The 24,837-nt window shown below is 45.1% G+C and overlaps 1 protein-coding gene across 1 annotated transcript in view; it reads right to left on the reverse strand.

Moving 5' to 3' along the window:
* Positions 1–24,620, reverse strand: part of RNPEPL1 (arginyl aminopeptidase like 1) — a 38,142-nt gene extending 13,522 nt beyond the window's left edge. Inside the window, exons 1-6 of the mRNA XM_060684965.2 lie at positions 23,443–24,620; positions 12,152–12,292; positions 9,620–9,771; positions 7,852–7,968; positions 4,945–5,180; positions 1,713–1,826 (exon numbers count right to left, since the gene is read on the reverse strand). Coding sequence (XP_060540948.2) covers positions 1,713–1,826; positions 4,945–5,180; positions 7,852–7,968; positions 9,620–9,771; positions 12,152–12,292; positions 23,443–24,183 — 1,501 coding nt within the window. The 5' untranslated portion in view covers positions 24,184–24,620. The remainder of the gene's footprint in view (positions 1–1,712; positions 1,827–4,944; positions 5,181–7,851; positions 7,969–9,619; positions 9,772–12,151; positions 12,293–23,442) is intronic.
* Between the last annotated feature and the right edge of the window lie 217 nt (positions 24,621–24,837).

Genomic DNA, 24,837 nt, shown 5'->3' on the forward strand with positions numbered 1-24,837 from the left:
AAGACAGTTGTTAAGTGAGTTTTGCCCCCATTTTATGACCATCCTTGCCACAGTTGTTAAGTGAATCACTACAGTTGTTAGTAACATGGTTGTAAAATGAATCTGGTTTTTCCCGGTAGACTTTGCTTGTCGGAGGGTCGCAAAAGGGGATAAAGGGACCCCGGCGTCACTGCAACCGTCACAAATATGAGTCAGTTGCCAAGCGTCTGAATTTTGATCACGTCACCACAGGGATGCTGCAGCGGTCGTTAAGTGTGAAAAACAGTCATAAGTTACTTTTTTCAGTGCCATTGTAACTTCAGTTGGAATGGTCACTAAACGAATTGTGGTAAGTGGAGGACTGTCAGCACTTCAACCTGCATTTACTCTAGTGCTGACATAAGAAGGAGAAGAGGGGGCAGCTGGCAAGAGGACGCTTGACTTTTCACCTACTTATTTTCCCTGAAGATAATATCCCCTAGGAGATGAGATGGGAGGGGGGACATTCCTGGGAGCTTAAGTAGTAGATATGGGGAGAGTGATTTGGAAGAGGGCCAATGAGACGCAGAGAATTGGGGAACGGAAAGGGAAGGTTTGGGGTCAGGAAGTCAGAGTTGGCTACGCCACGATCGGGGACAGGTTGTCGTGCTTAATAAAATGAAAGATTTCTTCAAAGACTATCTGTTTGGAAATGCAATTTATTTTATTTGAGACGACATCGAAACCTGACAGGGACTACCTGTAAACATTTGGGGGTGAGAGCATTATTTTCTCTCTCTCCGTATTGTAACTTGCTTTGGAATGGACTTTTTAGAACCATCACTGTGCCTGTTGCTATGTTATTTTTCTTTTTTTGTCTTTTAATGACCCCATAATCCAGGGGTGAAATGCTCCCGATTCAGACCGGATCGCCCAATCTGGTAGCGATGGCGGCAGGTGATTCGGAGAACCGGTAGCAAAAATCCCTGCCCCCTCCCCCCCATGCCCAGCTGAGCCGCGCGATTATCAGAGGCTTTATTTATTTATTTTTAAAACATTTTTTCTACATCCTCTTCGGCCGAAAAAAATGCTTTTAAAAGAAAAGAAAAAAAAAGCCTCTGATGATCACGTGGCTCAGCTGGGATCGTCAAGAGGCTTTTAAAAGTTTTTTTTTTTTTACAACCTCTTCGGCCAAAGAGGTTGTAGAAAAAAAATGTTTTTAAAAGAAAAAAAAAGCCTCTGACGATCAGGCAACTCAGCTGGGATCGTCAGAGGCTTTTAAAAGCATTTTTTTACAACCTCTTAAAATGGTTTTAAAAGTTAAAAACAAATGGCCACGCCCACTCAGTCACATTACCACCCCCCACCAAGTCACGCCCACAGAACCGGTAGTAACAAATTTTACATTTCACCACTGCCATAATCCCTTACATTGGGGTGGAGTCAGGGCAACTGAATGGAGTTGAGTGTTTACTGGCCGGATGCCCTTCCTGTCACCAATGTGGAGTTCGCAGCAGATAACTACTCACAGTACCCAGAGAGAGAAATATCTGCCGCTACCTAGGATCAAACTCACAGCCTCCTGATCTTGAGGCGAGAACTCCGCCTCTAGGCCACTACCCCACTCTACCCCACAAGCTATGATGAACCAAGACTGTTTGTCGTCTTCACCTTCTGCAACTTTCATTTCGGTAATTCCTTGAGCAATCTACGCAGAGAAGGCAAATCCACTGGCTTGATTTTATCTTCCTTACCTGGTTCAAGTTTAACCTGAAGTTTGCTGACAGGGTTGTCCTCCCCAAGGAGCTTCATTTGTCGGTGAAGGGCATCAAGGCGGAAGGCTGTCTCCAGGCACGTAAAAGCAGCACCTGTCCACACGCATATCCCAAAATACATGGATTTTAATCCGAGAGTTGTCGTTTTTTTCCAGATTATCTGGAAGTTCGGATGACTCTGTCTTCCGACACATATGGCATTACCCCTCTATATGTTTTCTCTCCCTAAGTGTTGTGGCTCCATTACCTGAGCCTGTGTTATCGGAGGAAGAAAGCTCCGAACATGAAGGAGAGGAGTTGGCCAGGCCTCCCTCTTCAGGACCCTCCTCTCTGGCAATGCCTCAAGTGTCTCCCAAAGGAGAAGAGATTGGCCAGGAGCCAGGGATCGCCGAGCAGACACAGTCAGACATTGACGAAGATAAGTCTTGGCTGGATCCACGCCAGCGTCGGAGAGACAAGCGCACGCAGTAGAAAAGGAGGCGTGCCAGAGATTAAGCTGAGTCACTGGACCACACCCCACAGGGGATAAAAGGGGGTATGGTGGCCATTCAGGCTCTGTGACGGACAAAACTAAACAACTAGCGAGTCGCATTGTATCTCTGAAACTACGTTATTTGCCTGCCTTGGATTTAATACGGACTGGACTTGACAATTCTGTGGCTTTGTGTATTTGTTTTGATAGTCTGTGAGTAAAGTTCTTGGCAAGCAGCTACTAGGTTGCTGCCAATCCTGTTATCGAAGGAATTTATTGTCTGCAAGTTTTATTTAACTCCTGGCTGACTGTTTGTGTGCGTGTGTGAGACGGGGACAGAACAATAAGTATCGTCCTGCTTTTATTTGATCCATGTTCTGGAACCTTCTGTGAGCCAAGCTCTAGGGCCTCAATCCCTTGAACCATCCAACCTTGCTGGATCTGATCAGCTCAGCCATTGGTGGGCTGTCCCATCCATCTGTGGACATCATGGAAGCTCAACTAATCACTGCCAGAGGGAATCTTATGCCCTAGAGCAGTGATGGCTAACCTTTTTGCGGTCGCGTGCCAAAAGCGGGGGGAGTGCGGGAGGTCGTGCACGTGTGTGCCCACGCCCATAATTCAATGCGCCCTGTTCTCCTGCGCATGCATGCGCAAACTTCCTTGCGCTCCCCCCCGTTTTTGGCATGTGATGGCACATTGGGCCCGGTAGGCCCATTTTTCACCCTCCCCAGGCTCCAGAGGCTTTTTTGGAGCCTGGGGAGGGCGAAAACGGCCTTCCCCACCCCCCAGAGGCCCTCCAGAGGCCGGAAATGGCCTGTTTCCCAACTTCATGTCCCACTGGAAGTCAACACAAGGGCCGTTTCCTGCCTCCAGAGGGTCTCCGAGGTGGTGGTGGTGGGGAAGGCCGTTTTCGCCCTCCCCAGGCTCCTACAAAGGCTCTGGAGCCTGGGAGAGCAAAAAACGGGCCTTCCCCACCCCCCAGAGGCTGGAAACAGCCTGTTTCCCAATTTCTGGTGGACCCGGAAGGTCCGAAAATCAGCTGGCCGGCACACGTATGCTTGCCGGAGCTGAGCTTGGGCAACGCTCACGTGCCCACTGATATGGCTCCGCGTGCCACCTATGCCATGCGTGCACGGCCCTAGAGTAGGGCTTCTCAACCGTGGCAACTTGAAGATGTGTGGACTTCAATTCCCAGAATTCAGCAAAGCTGACTGGGGAATGCTGGGGGTTGAAATCCACACATCTTCAAGCTGCCACAGTTGAGGAACACTGTCCTACCTAGAGTCTCCATGTCTTACAGTGAAGAACTTCAATATGGTTTGTCACATCTCAAAGATTCAAGGCAAGGAATGATTTAATTTGTCTTCATACTATATGGAATAGTACAGTAGTCCTTGACTTATGACCACAATTGAGCAATTTCTGTTGCTAAGCGAGGCGCTTAAGTGAGTTTTACCCCATTTCACAACCTTTCTTCACTTAGTTGTTAAGTGAATCACTGCAATTGTTAAGTTTATAACACAGTTGGTAAGTGCATCCCCCATGGTCAAAATTCAGGCGCTTGACAACTGGTTCCTATTTATGACGGTTGCAATGTCCGCTTTTTGCGACCTTCTGACAAGCAGTCAATTGAGGAAAGCCAGATTCACTTAACAACCAGCCCCAGGAAATAAAACCTGAGCCGCGGTGGCACAGTAGTTAGAATCAACTGCAGCAATTCACTTAACAACTGAAGCAAGGAAGGTCGTAACATGGGACAAAACTCACTTAACAAATGTCTCGACAACAGAAACATTGGGCTCAATTGTGGTCATAACTTGAGGACTGCCTGTACTTAGTGCCTTGACCATAAACCAGACCTGAAATATTGCATCCAGTTTTAGTCGCTGTGATATAAAAACGATGCTGAGACTCTAGAACAGGGGTGTCAAACACAAGGCCCGCAGGCTTCATCCGGCCCACAATGTGCTCAGAGCCGGCCCGTGGGCACGTCCTGGAAAATCTAAGGGGCTGGCCAGCGTGGCTTCAGCCCGGTCTGCCCAGTGCAAAGAGGAAACATTGGGCCAGGATGGTTTCAGCCCGGTCTACCCAATGCAAAGAGGAAACATGCCATGGAGAGTGTCGTCAAGCTGGCCATGTCGACCCAGTTGGCCACGCCCAACCGGCCCTCTGAGGTCAACCACAACCTTGATGCGGCCCTCAATGAAATTGAGTTTGACACCCCAGTGTCAGCTCCAGCGCGCTGTTGGCATGGAGCTGCCATTCTTGGTGGGAGGAACGTATAAACCTTGTTTCAGCCCAGCATCTGCTTGGTCGAGCCTTTCAGGAACTGATAGGATTGATGGGAGGGAATAGCTGGGGGATGACATCATCATGGCCAGCCAGAAATAACGAGTGGATTAACTGTTTATATGCTGGTTGTAAATACTCAAGAATTAAACATAAGCCAACTTCCGGGTCACATGGGAGGGAGCAGCGTGCGTGATTGGGTGGGTGGTGATAACTAATAGATAAATGGTGGTGGGAAGCACAGGGCAGTAGCCCTAACAAGATTTTCATCTGCGATTGTCAGTGAGTGCCAAGAAGTGATTAAACTAAGGTAGCAGCCATCCAGGTTTGTCTCCTTTTATTTCCTTCTGTTTGGAACCTGACACCCAGCTCTAGAAAGATCCAAGCTGGACTTGGCAACTCATCACAATTTAGAGGCGCAGTACGCAGGCTTAAGACGGAACTTACCGTAAGTCTCCGTCGTGATTCGGCGCTGAGCGTAAGTGGCCAGCCCTTCGCTCAACCACATCTCTTCCCAAGTGGCGTTGGTGACGGCATTGCCAAACCAGCTGTGGGCTACTTCGTGGATGATGTCGATGATGAGAAACTCATCGCTCTCCAAGATGGACGAAATTACGAAGGTCAAACATGGGTTCTCCATGGCGACGATGGGGAACGAAGGAGGGAGGAAAACAATGTCGTACCTAGAAGCCAGAGGAGGGATGGAGAACCCGGATCAATCTGCGAATCTTGAAGCCATAATTCTCAAAGCAGACCGACAGACGTAAAAATGTAGATATGCGTAAATAAAATTCCCCATAATTTACAAGGAGCCCTCATTTTACAACTACTTAAATGACTTTTGCCCAATTTTACTAGCTTTTTTGCCTCGCTTGTTAAATGAACACTGCAGTTGTTAAATTAGTAACACCGTTTTTGTGTGTGTTGAATTTATGTTTTGCCGATGAAGAAATAAAGGGAGACTAGTATAGATCTATTTCAAGCTATTTAGCTCTCATTCAGCTAGCCATACTTTATTTCTTTATAAAATTTCCTTTATTTCTTTGTCGGTCAAACGTAAATTCAACAGAAAAAAATAAGTTTTTCGCAAGCGACTGCCTGCGAAGGTTCCTGGATTGCGGCTGAAAGGCGAAAACGGAAGCAGTACGCTCCCTCCTGTATTTGGGTGGACCAGGTTGCCCTGACCAAAAAAAACCCCCACTTAGTAACACGGTTAAGTGAATCTGGCTTCCCCATTGACTTTGCTTGTCAGAAGGTCGCAAAGGGTGATCACATGACCCCGGGACACTGCAACCGTCATAAATATGAGTCAGTGGCCAAGCATCTGAATTTTGATCACATGACCAAATGTGCAACTTTGCTCCTGTTTGCAAGAGGATGCAAACCGTCAAATCCGTGAAAAGCTGTCATAAGTCACTTTTTTTTCAGTGCCATTGTAACTTCGAACGGTCACTAAGTGGATGGCTAAAAGTGGAGGACTACCTGTATTAAAAATTGTCATGAAAGAAAAAAAGGGTTTAAAAAATCAGGGCTGGAGGTTAATGTAATTGGAGAGCAATTGCTACATGTCAAGAATCACTCATGATCCAATGGAACCTGCCTCTCCTCTATATCCTGTTAGTAATCCTAACCAAGTAACTTAAGATGAGAGGAAGAAACAGGTTTTGCGGCTAAATGTGAAATATGATTGTCCCAAAGGTGCTTTTTTCAAGAGGCAACTGGATTTTCTGGATTTTCTTTTGAAGACGTTTCGCTCCTCATCCAAGAAGCTTCTTCAGCTCTGACTGGATGGTGGGGAATGGAAGGATTTATACTCCTTGCAGACAGTTGGTCATTTGCATCCTTTTAGAGAGCGCTTGAGGCCACTTGGAGGTTAATCTGTGTCCTCAGGGTCACCTGAGTGGTGCAAATGGGCGTGGAGCCTTCTTGGACCTCACCATCCCGTCAGAGCTGAAGAAGCTTCTTGGATGAGAAGCGAAATGTCTTCAAAGAAAGAACGTTTAATTTTATGGCTGCAGTTGCCGTTTGCAGTGATCTTGAAGCCCAAGAAAATAAAAGCCATTTCTTCCATTTCTTTCCCTTCAATTTGCCAAGAAGTGATGGGGCCAGATGCCATGAACTTTTTATGCACGCTCTACTAAATGCAGAAAACATTTCTGCAAAAAACCTCGTTATTATCTATATTCTTAGGCATGCATGAATACTCATGAATCTACGGGTAAATATATATAAAGAAATATTCTGTCTCCAGCCTCTCACCACGATGATACCAAGAGAGCAAAATGTGTATCGTCACATCACAACACAAGCTCTGCCTTTTTCAACCTGCGTTGGGAGTTGCATCCTGTGGAACGTTAGCCCCCACCCTTCCTCCTAGAAAAAGGAAATATTTTTAGGAAATATTAAAAAGGCAGAATATTTCCCCTTAAAGAGAAATAGGGACACAGAAACTCAGACCCCAGCAGATATTTTGGTGCCAGCTTATCTACAAGACAAAAGAGCTTCAGCTCCAGGGTGATAGGATTAGCCCTCAATCAAGATCCAAACCAAGACAAAGCCATTAAGCCATAATGCACAGCCTTGGTGGCGCAGCAGACTAAAGTGCTGTTAAGTAGCACTTAGCTGCCTGCAATTACTGCGAGTTCAAATCTCACCAGGCTCAAGGTTGACTCAGCCATCCATCCTTCTGAGGTAGGAAAATGAGGACCCGGATTGTGGGGGCAATAAGCTGACTTTGTATAAAAAAAGAACACCGCTTAGGGGGGCCCGAAAGCCCTACTAAGCAGGTATATACAAAAGTGTGACGGCTATTGCTTAACGCATTGTAAGCCGCCCTGAGTCTCCGGAGAAGGTCGGCATATAAATCGAACCAATTAAATGAATGAATGAATGAATGAATGAATGAATGAATGAATGAATGAATAATAGGAATTGCTCAAAGCTCTTTCATTACATCACCCAGCAAGATTCAACCAAGCCTGGGACTCAAGACAACCTACAAAGTTACTCCTGCATGGCCCCCATGGGAGTCTGACAACCAATCAGAATACATTTCTTTCACAGGAAGAGGAAGTAAATTCAAAGCCCAAGAGAGGGTATAAATATATCTCACTCTCTCTCTCTCACCCATGTGCTCGATTGCCCAGGACTTCAAACCATGTGGTCCTGTCCACCATTAAACCATCTTTCCAATCAGCCTCCATGTTTCCAATGTCTTTCTTCCCACTTGGAACTGAACCCAGATGGACATTTCTTCCAACAACGCAAACAAAGAAGGGACAGAATTGCCACTCCCGACATGCATTCCGTTCCTTTCGCCCCAGCTGAGACCTATGCATGCTATAATGAGCTTACCTGCCCCATATGTAGGGACCGTAGAGGCTCTCTGCAGCGCTGAGCCAGTGCTCCACCCGACCTGAGAGTTTGCCGATGGCTGTTGACAATAGGCATGGCTCGGCCCAGACTTTGCTCCTGTTTGCAAGAAAAGCAGAAAAACAACAGAATTCACACTGGGCCTAGCACGAATTTGGCATTCCTTGCGGTGGAGGTGCAAATTAACAGTGAGAGGGATCTTGGAGTCCTAGTGGACAACCATTTAAGAATGAGCCAGCCGTGTGCAGCAGCTGCCAAAAAAGCCAACACAGTTCTGGGCTGCATCAACAGAAGGATAGAATCAAGATCACGTGAAATGTTAATACCACTTTATAATGCCTTGGTAAAGCCACACTTGAAATACTGCATCCAGTTTTGGTTGCCATGATGTAAAAAAGATGTTGAGACTCTGGAAAGAGTGCAGAGAAGAGCAACAAAGATGATTAGGGGACTGGAGGCTAAAATATATGAAGATCGGTTGCAGGAACTGGGTATGTCTAGTTTGATGAAAAGAAGGACTAGGGGAGACATGATAGCAGTCATCCAATATCTCAGGGGCTGCCCCAAAGAAGAGGAAGTCAAGCTATTCTCCAAAGCATCTGAGCGTAAGGACAAGAAGCAATGTGTGGAAACTAATCAAGGAGAGAAGCAACTTAGAACTAAGGAGAAATTTCCTGGCAGTTAGAACAATTAATCAGTGGAACTACTTGCCTCCCGAGGTTGTGAATGCTCCAACACTGGAAGCTTTTAAGAAGAGATTAGATAACCATTTGTCTGAAGTGGTGTAGGGTTTCCTGCCTAAGCAGGGGGTTGGACTAGAAGACCTCCAAGGTCCCTTCCAACTCTGTTATTCTATTCTATTCTATTCGAACACCTAATTGCATACTTTAAAGAAAGTTCATGATTGCAATACAGGTAGTCCTCGACTTACAACCGTTCGCCTAGTGACCGTTCGAAGTTACAACGGCACTGAAAAAAGTGACTTATGACCATTTTTCACACTTATGACCGATGGAGCATCCCCATGGTTACATTTGGACGCTGGACAACTGACTCACATTTATGATGGTTGCAACGCCCCTCTTGTGATTTTCTGACAAGCAAAGTCAATAGGGAAGCCAGATTCATAGAACCACCGTGTGGCAGGAAAAGTCGTAAAATGGGGCAAAACTCAGTTAATGAATGTCTCACTTACAAACATCAATTTTGGCCTCAACTGTGGTCGTAAGTTGAGGACTACCTGTACTTTACAACCGCCTTGTTTAGTGATGGCAATTCTGATCCGAATTGCACTTGTAACTCAAGGATTCCCTGTATGGCTTTCCACAAGTTGTTGTGGATTTCCAGCCTCTCCAACAGAGCTGCCAGAAGGCAAGAGCAGCTAAAGCAAAAGGGACGACTCGGGAGTAAGGCCAGGAGATGATTGGCCCCTCCCGTAAGCCTTAAAAGAAAAACAAAGGCACTTGGGCCTTTTGCAGGAAAGCAACGTTGCTAACTCTGTTTCCAGTCGGCATCTCCTCTTTGTTTCTGAACTCCGTGGGGCTTTGCCAAGTAAGGCCTTTGGCAGGGTGTCAAAGGAGATAAAGGTTGGTGATTATCCCGAAGGACTTTTGTTGCAACTAATTTGGACTCAGTTGTTACAATAAAATAGGTTTTTTTGGGACTAATTGTGTCTTGTAATGACTCAATAAGCCTGGGTCACACCACCAGCCTTCCATCAACCCTGCTAAATCAGATAAGACTGCCTTACCTAGGACCAACCTCTGCGGCGACAAGATCCCCGGCCACCAGAGCCACCAGGTAAGCGGGAATGGGGTACTCCATGTAGAACTGGTATACCCCCTCTTCTTCCTCATAGGAACTTTGGGTGGCGCTCATTAACACCTGCATACCTGCAGGGGCCTGTTTAAAAAAAGGAAAAGAGAAACAGAATAATAAGAGTTGAAAGGGAAGTTGGAGGTCTTTTAGTTCACCCCACTGCTCAAGGAGGATATTTCTACCGTTCCAGACAAATCTCTTCTTAAAAACCTCCAGTGATGGAGCACAGACAACTTCTGGAGGCAATGTCTGTTCCACTGGTTGATTGTTAAGAACTTTCTCCTTAATTCCAGGTTGCTTCTCTCCTTGATTAGTTTCCACTCATTGTTTCTTGTCTTGCCTTCTGACGCTTTGGAGAATAGGTTGACCCCCTCTTCTTCTTTTTGGCAGCCCCTCAAATACTGGAACACAGCTATCAGGTCCCCCTCTAGTCTCGATCTTCTAAGGAGCAACTAAAGCCGAGGTGGGGGGACCATAGCTCCCTTTATGACTTGTGGACTTCAACACCCAGAATTCCAGAGCCTCTTATGTTGAAGTCGAAGGGACCCTGGTTCCCCACGCCTGAGGTAAAGTCTGAGGAATATCCATCACCTCTACTCTAAAAGCCTGGTGGCGCAGCAGACTAAAGCAGACTGTTATTAACACCAGCTGCCTGCAATTACTGTAAGTTCGAATCTCGCCAAGACTCAAGGTTGACTCAGCCTTCCATCCTTTCTAAGGTAGGTGAAATGAGGACCCAGTTTGTGGGGGCAATAAGCTGACTTTGTATAAATATACAAAAGTATGAAGGTTATTGCTTAGCACATTGTAAGCCGCCCTGAGTTTCCGGAGAAGGGTAGCATATAAATAATTTTTTTTTTTTAAAAAAAAGCATGATTTCGACCACACGTCCTGGCAACCTAAATTCTGTCCTGAAGAAAGCACGCTTCCGCATCAGTTGTGCGATGTTCACGATGCTCAAACCCCATGTGCAATCCTAAAATGCATCCCACAGCCTCTCTGGGATCAGAGTCTTCAACGGTGGCATTTGACATTCTGAGGCTGAGTCTTCGGAGAGGGGCGGCATATAAATTTAATTAATTAAATTAAATTAAATTACTGGAAGGAACAAGCTGGCCTGTTCACAGAATGGCTATCCCAGGCTGTGCAGTGATTACAGTAGTGGCCAAAATTGTGGAAACCTTTTGAGAAAAGTGTATTTTTGAAGTTTGAAGGGCTAATAACATCCCTTTTTTTTTGGAGTTTCAAGATAATCCTATTCCACTGCTGGAATGGCCTGGGACCTTAACCCAATTGAAAATCGATGGAGCCGACTAAGGAAACTTGTTAGTCAGAAGCGACCCAGCAATAAAACCCAGTTAATAGAAGCCATCATTCAATCTTGGTTTCACATGATAACAGCTGCAGAAGACTTGGTTCATTCCATAGAAAGACGTTGTAAGGCCATCATTCATGCTAAAGGTTACCCAACTAAGTATTCACTGACATGGTGATAATTTTTGTATATCTCGTTTTTTCTACGTGTTTCACTTTTCTTCTATATACTGTACCTGCTAATCTAATAGCAAATCCTTCATAAAAGTTATCACATGACATTCTTGATTAAATTATCTTTCCATTGATATATAATTTTATTTTATTACTCCCCAAAAAAAGTGGTGGTATTAGCTAGTTTTAGAAAATACACTTTTCCCAGAAGGTTTCCACAATTCTTTTGCCACCAATAGCCTCCCACCGACCAGTTCGTTCTCACAGGGAGGGACTACTCAGGGTACCGTCAGTCAAATTATGCCGACTGGCGACTCCCATGGGGAGGGCCTTCTCTGTGGGGGCTCCAACCCTTTGGAATGAACTGCCCCGTGAGATACGAAATATCTCTGAGCTCCGTGCTTTCCGCCGTGCCCTCAAAACCCTGATGTTCCAACAGGCGGGGCTAAACATATGAACATGTGAATGTTTTTAAAATGTTATCTAATTTTAGGTTCTATTTCATTGGGCCAAACTATGTTATAATAATAATTTTAATTAGCAATTTTATGATGTTTGTGTGTCTATATTTTTCTTGACTGTACACCGCCTTGAGTCCTACGGGAGAAAGGCGGTATAGAAATATAATAAATAAATAAATAAATTTTGGCCACTACTGTAATCACAAAAGAGCCATTGAATCTGAAAGCATGTGTGAGGAAGGATGCTCTCTACCATGGTCTTTGGTACTCAATGGCTGGGTTTTGCACAGCTTGCTTGGCCAAGTCACGCGTAAAGGCCTTGGACGGAAGTGATGACCAACGAGGGAGATGATTCAGAAAGGGGATTAAGATTTTCATGGAGGGGGAAAATAAACACCTGGTTGTAAGAGCTTCTGGAATCACAAGCGGAGTTCAAAAGCTGAATTCTGGCAGTTACAAAACATGAGGTTCAGGTTTGATTCTTCTGAGATTCTGGGGCGAGGAAAATGTCTTACCTTGACGACCGCGGAGTAAGTGCATTTCACAGCCGGCGTGTCAAAACAAGGGAAGAAGGAGCGGTTGCATACCGAATGGCCTTGGGTGAAAACAAATGGCTTAGAGTTGCCGTAGGTGAGCTCAGGATCCAGCCACCAGATCTGACAGAAGGAATAGATAAGGGGAAAAAAAAGCAACGACGAATAGATCAAACAGATGGTCTTCGACTTATGGCCACCAGGAAACCCCAAATTTCTGTTGCTAAGTGAGCCACATTTTAACACCTTTTTTGCCACAGTTGTTAAGTGAATTACTGCAGCAACAGAGTTAGTAAAACGGTTGTTAAGTGAATCTGGGCTTCCCCATTGACTTTGTGTGTCAAGACGGTCGCAAAAAGGGGATCAACGTGGCCACGGTACACTGCAACCGTCATAAATAGGAGTCAGTTGCCCAGACTCTGAATTTTGATCACATGACCGTGGGAATTCTACAACGGTTGTTAAGTGGGAAAAGCGGTCATGAGCCACTTTTTTCATTGCCGTTGTAACTTCGAGCAGTCACTAAATGAACGGTTGCAGGTCAAGGACTACCCGTACTGCTATTGTACTTGTATCCTCGAATATCATCCCAGCCAAAAGTGCTATGGGATTTTAGCTCAAGAAGGGCTGGCTGGCTGGGAACAATGGGGATTTTAGTCCACCTGGGGGGGGGGGGTAACCATTTGGGAAAGGCAACCTTACATAAAATCTTCATTTCTGTTGAGATCATTGAAGGCAAGTTAGTCTGATTCATGAAAGTGTGGAATGGGTCTTCCAGGGTTACAGCCAGTGGTGGGATTCAGCCAATTCAGGCGAACCGGCAGTTAAATTGCTGGCTGGCCTCACCCCTCCCCATCCCGCCCCTTCCAGGAGTCCCTACGTGCCCCATTTTGGCTCCCAAGTAAGTGCAGGGAGGCCTACTAGGCCCAAAATGGAGTGGGGGGGGGGGGTGGCGTGGGCCCCCGTGGCCAGTTTGTGCTCCCAGGAGGCTGCAAGGAGGCCTACTAGGCCCAAAATCGGGTGCGGGGGGGAGTGAGGTGCCTCCCCTCCCCCTGCCCAATTTTGCTTCCAGGGGGTGCAGGAGGCCGAGTGCTGCCTGTCACACCCCCTGGCCACGCCCACTCTGGCCATGCCTACCCAGCTGTTGTGACTCCGACCCCCGAGGCCAACTTATCGGAGGGAGAAGGCTCCGAACATGAAGGAGAGGAGTTGGCCAGGCCTCCCTCTCCAGGACCCTCCTCTCTGGCAATGCCTCAGGTGTCTCCCGTAGGAGAAGAGATTGGCCAGGAGCCAGGTATTTCCTCGCAGTCAGACAGTGACGGAGATAAGTCTTGGCTGGATCCACGCCAGCGTCGGAGAGACAAGCGCACGCAGCAGAAAAGGAGGCGTGCCAGAAATTAAGCTGAGTCACTGGACCACACCACACAGGGGATAAAAGGGGGTGAGGTGGCCGTTCAGGCTCTGTGACGGACAAAACTAACTACTAGCGAGTCACATTGTATCTTTGAAACAACGTTATCTGACTTGGATTTAATACGGACTGGACTTGACAATTCTTGCTGTATCTTGTTTGGGTTTATCTGTCGGAGGAGCAACCCCTCCCTCTATGAGTAAAGTTCTTGGCAAGCAGCTACTGGGTTGCTGCCAATCCTCTTATCGAAAGAATTTGTTGTCTGCCAGTTTTATTTAACCCCTGGCTATATGTTTGTGTGCGTGTGTGAGACGGGGACAGAACACCAGCCAGTCATTAGGGCAGAGAACCGGTTATTAAATTATTTGAATCCCATCCCTGGTTACAGCCCATCTTCCCCACGTACACAAAAGGCACCCTGATACCCTTTCACAGGAAGAAATACAGGTAGTCCTCGACTTACGACAGTTCATTTAGTGACCATTCAATGGCACTGAGAAAAGGTGACTTATGACCGTTTTTTTCAACTCTTATGACCACTGCAGCATCCCCCGTAGTCACGCGATTTACATTTGGATGCTTGGCAACGGATTCATGTTTATGACGGTCGCAGCGTCCCGAGGTCATGTGATTTACCTTTTGCGACCTTCTTGACCAGCAAAGTCAGTGGAGAAGCCAGGTTCACTTAACAACCGTGTTACTAACTTAACAACTGCAGTGATTCACTTAACAAACGTGGCAAGAGAAGTCGCAAAATGGGGCGAAACTCCCCTGACAAATGTCTCACTTAGCAACATCAATGTTGGGCTCAACTGCGGTCATAAGTCGAGGACTACCTGTAGGATGCAAAGTTCAGAAGGACAAATGAAAGGCTGGATGTTAGGAAAACAAGAGAAGGAAATTCAACTCTGTCTTAAGCTTTCACCCAAAATGTACAATATTCACAATATTGTACATGTCAGCATCACTCACTATATCTGTCCAGGAACTGGTAACCGAGAAAAAAAAAGTATGAATTTTCCCATTTTAAAGCACTTTTTGCTGGAGAGATAAAGTCAGAAAAACAAGTCAAAAGAGGGAAAGAAGTTCATAGCATGCATTTCTTTCAAACTTTTTTTTAAAAGGGGGTTCGTCTGTCATTTTGGAGAGTGGCGTTCTCCAAAACAGTTTAAAAATCTCTGGTTTAGGTAGTCCTCGACTTATGACCACAATTGAGCCCAACGTTTCTGTGGCTAAATAAGATAGTTACGACGTGCGTTTTTCCTCCATTTTATGGCCTGTCTTACTACTGCAGTTGTTAAGTTGGTAACACGGTTGTTAAGTGAATCTGGTGTCAGGGTTTCAAGTAACACCCCCAACAAAGGGGCAGGCATTTCCTCAAAGTTCCATTTTATTAGAGATGTCATATTGGCACATCTGGGAAAAGCCGAATCTGAAGTCTCCCGGGTTTTCCCCACACATAGGAAAGTCAAAGCTCCTTCCCCTGCACCCACATGTCCATCACATGGTCCAATCAGGTCACCATCTTCACTGGAGTAGTTTCCCAGTCACGTCTCTCCAGCTGCAGTCTGAACATCCTTGACTCCCAGTGCAAGAAGTTGTTATGGCTATGCATCTCACCCCATCGCCATCTAACCTCCCCCCCCCCCCCGTTCCCACAGCATGTCCATCCTCCAAGCCCTGAAGATCTAAAGGGAAAAAAAATGGCCTCCAGGGCTCATGTCCGGTTTCCCCATTGACTTTCCTTATCAGAAGGGTTGCAAAAGACCCCGAAACATTGCAACTGGCATAAGTACCTGCCAGTTGCCAATTTTGATGACGTAACCATGGGGGATGCTGCAATGGTGATAAGTGTGAAAAATGGTCGTCAGTTTTTTCATTGCTGTGGTTAACTTTGAACAGTCACTAAATGAATGACTGTAAGTCGAGGACTACCTGCACGGGGTATTTTTGGTATAAGACCCAACTCAGATTTGCTTTTTTTTTTCTGCATTTAAAATGCAACTGCTTCCTAAAGTCACTCTTTCTTTCCCTAACAAGAGCTTTCTGCTTTAACAGGTGCCGAGGTGGCGCAGTGGTTAGAGTGCAGCACTGCAGCTACTTCAGCTGACTGCTAGTTCAGCAGATCAGCGGATCAAATCTCACCGGCTCAAGGTTGACTCAGCCTTCCATCCTTCCAAGGTGGGTAAAATGAGGACCCAGATTGTTGAGGGCAATATGCTATTTAGTACACTGTCTTTGCTGTAAGCCGCCCAGAGTCCTCAGAGAATGGGCGGCATAGAAATATGAATAAATAATAATAATAATAATAATAATAATAATAATAATAATAATAATATAGATAGATAGATAGATGATAGATAGACAGATATGGGACTTTATTACCGTATTTTTCGGAGTATAAGACACACTTTCCCCACACACACACACAAAAGTGGGTGAAAATTTCTTATAGATTGAATATGGGCCTGTTTTGGGGCTCCCAAACCCTCCGTGCATCACGTTTTCGCCCTCCCCGGCCCCCAGAAGCACTCCGCAGTGATCCACACGTCCCCTTTTCACCAAAACTGGGCCCATTTTTGCCAAAAACAGGCATGTTTTTGGGCTCCTGAATCCTCCGCGTGTCGCATTTTTGCCCTCCCCGGCCCCCAGAAGCACTCTGTAGCAGGGGTGAAATGCTCCCGGTTCGGACCGGATCAGGCGATAGCGATTGTGGCAGGTAGTTCGGAGAACTGGTAGCGATGGCGGTGTGAGGCTCCGCCCATCCGCCCGGGTGTCGTTACTTCCTGCTTTTAAAAGGTTTAAAAAAAAGGCTCTGACGATCACGTGCTACAGCTGTGATCGTCAAGGGCCTTTTTTTAACCTTTTAAAAGCATTTTTTTACAACCCATTCGCCCGAATAGGTTGTAAAAATATGCTTTAAAAAAGTAAAAGAAAAAGTTGGCCACGTCCACTAGTCACATTACCCCACCCCCCCAAGCCACGCCCACAGAACCGGTAGTAACAAATTTCACATTTCACCACTGCTCTGCAGGCCAAAAACAGACCCCTTTTTGGTGAAAACGGGGTGTGTGCCAGGGGATGTGCACCTGGGGGCCGGGGACGGCGAAAATGCGACACGCAGAGGCCAAAAACTTTTTTCCCCTTGTTTTCCTCCTGTAAATCTAAGTGCATCTTATAGTCCAAAAAATACGGTAATTTTATAGCTAGATCAAACAGCCATTTAATTTAATTTAATTTAATTTAATTTAATTTAATTTAATTTAATTTAATTTAATTTAATTTAATTTAATTATTTAATTTAATTTAATTTAATTTAATTTAATTTAATTTAATTTAATTTATTCAATTTATATGCCACCCCTCTCCGAAGAGTCAGGCGGCTCACAATACATTTTAAAAAATCATTATAAAAACATTTAAGAATTAAAAACATTATGCAAGCGCACCTCCCTGCCTCAGTTTAAAGACCCTCTCTAAAACTAACCTCGAAATATATTCTTTGTATTGGAAAGTCCTGCCTGAAGGAGATAATATAGACCGGTGGCTGGCTGGGGAATTCTGGGAATTGAAGTCCACCCATCTGAAAGCTGACAACCTAAAGAAACACGGATACAGATGCATTAAAAATAGAATTGCATGGAACAATATGCCACCACCTTTAAAATATGCCACCTCTGGCCAGCCTCTTTGATCTCCTAGACAAGAGAGAATAGTAAGTCTGGCCAAGGCTGGCGTATTTTAAAACGGTGGCATGCCGTTCCATGAAATTCTATTTTTAATGCACCTATATAAACTACTTCAAACAGGATGGATAAAATGCCATCGCCTAACAGAGAAGGACATGACAGTGAATGCCAAATAACAGTCCATCCCAAATGGAAATTGACCATCACACAGCCATCCGTTCGTCTGTGTAAAAGCTGTCTGAATCTGAACACATTTATTTATTAAATTATGATTGGTGTTATTAATTCAAATTATTTACTGCCCCGATTTTCAGGGACATCTAATGCTTCACTAAAACAAGGGATGTTGTTTTCTTTTGCATTGAATTACCATATTTTTTGGAGTATAAGACGCACCTTTTTCCCCCCTAAAAGGGGGTAAAAATTTAGGTGTGTCTTATACACCAAATGTGTATTTGGTGTACCCACTGGCCCCCACCCTTTGGCCTCTGCCTCCTTGCAAGCAAACAGCAAGAAAAAGCAGCTCCTTTCAGCTTCAACACAGCCTAATTAGCACAAGTTGATTGGATCGGCCTCCCGACTCTCAGCTGATTTGCTCTCAGCTGTTTTGCGCAGGGCTCTGCTGCTTGCTGCAAAGAGGTAAATTGCTGGAGCAGTTTTTTTTCCCCCATGTGCTAATCAAGCTATGCTGAAAACATAAATGAAAGTAAAGCAGGCTGTTTGCTGTAAGGAGGCAAAATTGCTCAGAGGCAGAGGGAGATTTATTTTTTTCTTCTTTTCCTCACCCAAAAAGGTAGGTGCGTCTTATACTCCGGTGCGTCTTATACTCCGAAAAATACGGTATATCTCAACAAGCAAATGTTACACATAACCACAACATTTTACCTAATTGAAGGAGGATTTTACTCCTATGCTTACATGCAATCAAATATTAGTGAGAAAGTATGTTAGACGGAGAAGCAACTTACAGCAACTGAATACAGGCAATCCTCGACTTACAGCTATTTGTTTAATGACCGGTCGAAGTTAACAACAGCACTGAAAAAAGTGGCTTATGACCGTTTTTTCACACAACTGTTGCAGCATCCCCAAGGTCATGTGATCAAAATTCAGATGCTTGGCTCATATTTATGACGGTTCACAGTGTCCCGGGGCCACGTCATCCCCTTTTGCCACCTTCTGACAAGCTGTCAATAGTGGGGGTGGGAAGCCAGAGTCACTTTACAGCCGGGTTACTAATTTAATGACTGCAGGGATTCACTTAACAACGGTGGTAAGGAAGGTCACAAAATGAGGCCAAATTTACTGAACAAATTGTCTTGTTCAATGGGGAAGCCAGATTCTCCTAACAACCGTGTTACTAACTGGACAACTGCAGTGGTTCACTTAACAACCGTGGCAAGAAAGGTCGTAACATGGATTGGAACTCACTTGCGTAGTAACGGGAATTTTGGGCTCAATTGTGGTCGTAAGTCGAGGACTACCTGTGTTCACTCCCTGAGTTATGGGGGAAAAAATGCAATGATGGAAAAGCTTTCTCCAAATAACTTCCATCAGTTTGTTCCATCTGTTGTTCCAAGGATCAGATGCTCAGCCAATACCAAAATAATTTATCTGAAGAAACAAGAATATTTATATCTATCCATAAAACCATCTGGAAGAATGGGAAATTGAGTAGAAAGACTGGCCAGACATTGCTGACAAAACAGAATTAAACTACAGTAGTGGCCAAAATTGTGGAAACCTTCTGGGAAAAGTGTATTTTCTAAAACTAGCTAATAACACCACTTTTTTGGGGGGGGGAGTAGTACCATAAAATTATATATCAATGGAAAGATAATTTAATCAAGAATGTAATGCAATAACTTTCATGAAGGATTTTCTATTAGAATAGCAGATCCAATATAAAGAAGAAAAGTGAAACGTAGAAAAAACAAGATATACAAAAATTATCCCCATAGAAAAAACGGGATATACAAAAATGATCACCACGTCAGTTAATACTTAGCTGAGTAACCTTTAGCATGAATTATGGCCTTACAACGTCTTCCCATGGAGTGAACCAAATCTTTTAGTTTTGCAGCTGTTCTAATGTGAAACCAAGGTTGAATGATGGCTTCTATTAACTGGGGTTTATTGCTGGGTCGCTTCTGACTAACAAGTTTCCTTAGTCGGCTCCATAGATTTTTAATTGCGTTAAGGTCCCAGGCCATTCCAGCAGTGGAATAGGATTCTCTTGAAACTCCAAAAAAAAAGTGGTGTTTTTAGCCATCAAACCTCAATAATACACTTTTCCCAAAAGGTTTCCACAATTTTGGCCACTACTGTATAGTGAAATTCTCTGGGGAAAAAGAATACCGTGTTTCCCTGAAAATAAGACCCTGTCTTATATTTTTTTGAACCCTGAAATAAGCGCTTGGCCTTATTGCCATGCGCTCAAAAGCCCGATTGGGCTTATTATCAGGGGAGGTCTTATTTTGGGGGAAACAGGGTAGCAATATGTAGAGAATAATTTTTGTTCTTCCCTAAATACAATATATTTCTCCCTGCTGAAATACAGGCAATTCTCAACTTACAACTATACATTAAGTGACTGCTCGAAGTTACGACAGCAGTGAAAAAGAGACCTATGATCATTTGTCACACTTACGACTTACTGCAGCGTCCGTGTGGTCATGTGATCAAAATTCAGACCCTTGGCAACTGGCTCATATTTATGACGGTTGCCATATCCCGGGGTCATGTGATCCCCTTTTGCAACCTTCTAATAACCATGTTACTAAATTAACTGCAGTGATTCAGGTAAGAAAAGAGCCTTGGTGGTGCAGCGGACTAAAGTGCTGTTAAGTAGCACTTAGCTGCCAGCTGCCTGCAATTACTGCGAGTTCAAATCTCACCAGGCTCAAGGTTGACTCAGCCTTCCATCCTTCTGAGGTAGGTAAAATGAGGACCTGGATTGTGGGGGCAATAAGCTGACTTTGTATTAAAAAAAGAACACCGCTTAGGGGGGCCCGAAAGCCCTACTAAGCAGGTATATACAAAAGTATGAAGGCTATTGCTTAACGCATTATAAGCCACTCTTAAGTCTCCGGAGAAGGGCGGTATATAAATTGAACCAATAAATAAATGTGATAAGAAAGGTCACAAAATGGGGCAAAACTCACTTAATGTCTCGCTTAGCAACAGAAATTTTAGGCTAAAATGTGGTCGTAAATCGAGGACTACCCTTGCCCCTCTCAGCCCAGTCTTCCATTCTGTCCAGTTTACGTTGCAATTTGGTTTTGACATCCCTGGATGTGGGCCAATTTTTTTTTTTTCCTCCTATTGTGTGTTTTCTGACCTTTATACAAAAGGAAGTATTTACCCTTTTCTCCCTTGATAACCAAGTTTGCTGAGGGTGAGAGAATTCATAAAGAACTTTTTGCAAATCCAAGTCAATTTTGCTAAGTCATCCCGGCCACTTTTGAAAGAACTCTGAGAAGTTTTCTTTAAATAAATAAAAAAAATATTATTAAATATTAGAACACTGCTATCATGTGTCCCCTAGTCCTTAACAGAATTAACGGAGATGCAAGGGACCTTGGAGGTCTTCTAGTCCAACTTCCTACACAAGAATGAGACCCTATATGCCATATTCCAGACAAAATGGCTGTCCAATCTCTTCTTAAAAGCTTCCAGTGTTGGAGCACCCACAACTTCTGGAGGCCAAGTCTTTCCACTGGTTAATTGTTCTCACTGCCAGGAAATTCCTCCTTAGTTCTAGGTTGCTTCTCTCCTTGATTAGTTTCCATCCATTGCTTCATGTCCTACCTTCAAGTGCTCTGGAAAATAGGTTAACCCCTTCATCTTTGTGGCAGCCTCTCAAATATTGGAACGCTGCCATCATGTCCCCCCTAGTCCTTAACAGGATATCAAAATAACCAAGTTGGCAGGGACATTCTCACTTGCTTGGGAAGTGGTTTTCTAGTTCAACCCCCGTGCTCAAAGCAGGAGCCCCTTATAGCAGGGGTCACCAACCTTTCGGACCTCAAGGACCGCTAAATTCATAATTTTACATCCCGAGGACCGCTAATATGAATTTTTAAAAAGAAATCGTATTTAGTGCAATATAAAAAATGCAAATAATTTTTCTGCGGACCGCCAAAATTTTCTCGCGGAGCACCAGTGGTGACCGCTGCCCTATAGCATTTCAGACAAATGCTTGTCCAACCTCTTCTTAAAAACCTCCAATGTTGGAGCACCACAATTTCTGGAGGCAATATATATATATATTGCCTCCAAATTTATATATATAAATCTGGAGGCAGAAAGAAAAAGTAGAAAGAAAAAAGTAAGAATATGAATATGAATATGTATGTATGTATGTATGTATGTATGTATGTATGTATGTATGTATATAAAAATAGTCCTCACTGTTAGGAAATTTGTCCTTAGTTCTAGGTTGCTTCTCTCCTTGATTCATTGCTTCTTGTCCTGCCTTCAGGTGCTTTGGGGAATAAGTTGATCCTCTTTTCTTTGTGGCAGCCCCCCCAAATATTACAACACTGCTATCACATCCTGGACATAAATTGTTTCAACTCCTACCCTCAAAACGAAGCTATAGGGCACTGCACACCAGAACAACTAGACACAAGGACAATTTTTCCCTCCGAATGCCATCACTCTGCTAAACAAATTCCCTCAACACTGTCAAACTATTTACTAAGTCTGCACTACTATTAATCTTCTCATCGTTCCCACTACCCATCTCCTTCCACTTATGAAGGTATGACTATAATTTTGTTGCTTGTATCCTTACGATTTATATTGATATTGTTTCCTGATTGCTAATTTGTACCCTATGACTATCATTAAGTGTTGTACCTTATGATTCTTGATGAACATATCTTTTCTTTTATGAGAGCATATGCACCAAAGACAATTTCCTTGTGTGTCCAATCACACTTGGCCAATAAAAAAAACACTATTCTATTCTATTCAAAACGAGGCTATAGGGCACTGCATACCAGAACAACTAGACACAAGGACAGTTTTTTCCCCTCCCCCAGAATGCCATCACTCTGCTTAACAACTAATTCCCACAACACTATCAAACAATTTACTAAGACCGTATTACTATTATTATTCTCTTCCTTACTAGTATCTATCTCTTCCCACTTATGACTATAACCATGTTGCTGGTATTGTTTTTACTTGTTTCCTAGTACGATTTGATAGCTTATTAGTAACCTATGACTATCACTAAGTGTTGTATCTTTTTATTCTTGATGAATAGATTTGATTTTTTTTCCCTTTATGTACACGAGAGCATTTACACCTAAGACAAATTCCTTCCTGTGTCCAATCACAGTTGGCCAATAAAACATTCTATTCTATTCTATTCTATTCTATTCTATTCTATTCTATTCCATATTTTCTATTCTATTCTATTCTATTCTATTCTATTCTATTCCTATTCCATATTTTCTATTTCTATTCTATTCTATTCTTCTATTCTATTCTGTTCTGTTCTATTCTATTCTATTCTTCTATTCTATTCTATTCCTATTTCTATTCCTATTCCATTCCATATTTTCTATTCTATTCTATTCCATATTTTCAATTCTATTCTATTCCTATTTCTATTCCTATTCCATATTTTCTATTCTATTCTATTCTATTCTATTCTAATTTTCTATTCCTATTCTATTCATTTTCTATTCTATTCTATTCTATTCCATATTTTCTATTCTATTCCATATTTTCTATTCTATTCTATTCTATTCCTATTTCTATTCCTATTCCATATTTTCTATTCTATTCTATTCTATTCTAATTTTCTATTCCTATTCTATTCATTTTCTATTCTATTCTATTCTATTCCATATTTTCTATTCTATTCCATATTTTCTATTCTATTCTATTCTATTCCTATTTCTATTCCTATTCCATATTTTCTATTCTATTCTATTCTATTCTAATTTTCTATTCCTATTCTATTCCATATTTTCTATTCTATTCCTATTTCTATTCTATTCATGACAACCCCTGGTCCTCCTTTTTAAAGCATTGATTGATCTGCCTTCGGGGAGCCTTTCAATGGGTTTTGGGGACCCCCTGAACCTCTTATCCTTGAAAGGCCCCGCTCGGTCCTCGGCTGAAACCAGCCCCCCCCCCCGGGCCTCCCCACTTACCGCGGGGGCATCCACGGTGGTGTAGCGGACGATGATCTGGAAGGGCCGCTGCGGCTCCAGCGAAGCCGGCAGGGAGATGCTGAGCGCCGAGCCGTAGTCGGTGAAGGGATCCACGCGGAAGAAAAGCGGGCAGGGCGCCGAGCGAGGGAAGGCGGGCAAGGGCGGCGCGGGAACCTCGGCGCTCTCCAGCGGGGCGCAGGCCCAAGGCCCGGCCGGCGGAGGCTCGCCCCACGACGGGGGGACGTCCCGTAGAGACTCCAAACCCGGCCGGTCCCCTTCGGGCGGCGCCTGCCCGAAGGCCGAAAGTGCGCTGGCGGTGCTGAGCGGGCAGTGCGGGTGCGGGTGGCCCGCGGGAGCCGACGACGACGACGACGACGGGCGGGCGGGCGGCGGCGGAAGAAGAAAAGCAGGCCGGCCCGGCTCGCCTTCCGCGCCGCTCGAGAAGACGAAGCCGCAGCGGGTCTCGCCGGCCGGGCAGGCCCGGAAAGCCACCGAGGCCACCCGCACGGCCGGGTGCGTGTCCAAAACCAGGACGCGAGGTCGGCGAGGCCGCCGCTCGTCCTCGGCCGCCTCAGGTTGGGCCCCGCCGGGCGTCGGCCGGGCGCACAGCTCCAGCACCAGGCAGCCGGCCAGGGCGCGGGCTTCGGGCCGCAGGTCCAGCCCGAGGCGGAGGTGCCTGAGGCGGAAAAGCGAGGCGCTGGAGGCCGAGGCCACGTCCGGGAGGGTCTCGGGGGCCGCCATGGGGCCTAAGTAAAATCCATGGGCGGGCGCGGGAGGCCCGGCGGCGGCGGCGGCCGACGACGACTCACCCAGGCCGCCCGGGAAGCCGCTCGCCGGCGCCAGGAAGAGGCGAGGCCCAGCCGGCCTGCCCCGAGCGGGGCGCGCTGCGTGCGGCAGGAGGAGAAGAAGAAGGAGGAGGCGCTGGGCGGCGCCCGAGAGCGGCGCGTGGAGGCCCGAGCGGCCTTTCGACGCCCGCCTTGGCCGCCCGTTGGGCGGGAGCCTCGAGCTGGGCCCAGCCCGGGGCTTTTATTGATCCCGTCGCTCCCCCTGACCGGAGTTCAGCCTCGGGATGGCAGAGAGACGGGGAAGAAGAGCCAGCGCATCGTGATGGGGAGGCCTTGAGGGGGATCCTCCCATGAGGTGGATCCACCTCCTTGGATCTGGCCAGGGGATCTCCCTCGGGAGGGATCGTGTGGTCCGCAGAAGCAGGGATCAACTGGTTTGTTTGTTTGTTTATTTATTTATTTCTATACCGCCTTTCTCCCCTAGGACTCAAGGCGGTGTACAGTCAAGAAAAATATAGATACACAAGCATCATAAAATTGCTAATTGAAATTATTATTATAACATAGTTTTGACCCAATTAAATAGAACCTAAAATTAGATAACTGGTTT

The sequence above is a fragment of the Pantherophis guttatus genome, chromosome 6 (genome assembly GCF_059756535.1).
Source record: "Pantherophis guttatus breed Tessera chromosome 6, ASM5975653v1, whole genome shotgun sequence".
Taxonomy (NCBI): domain Eukaryota; kingdom Metazoa; phylum Chordata; class Lepidosauria; order Squamata; family Colubridae; genus Pantherophis; species Pantherophis guttatus.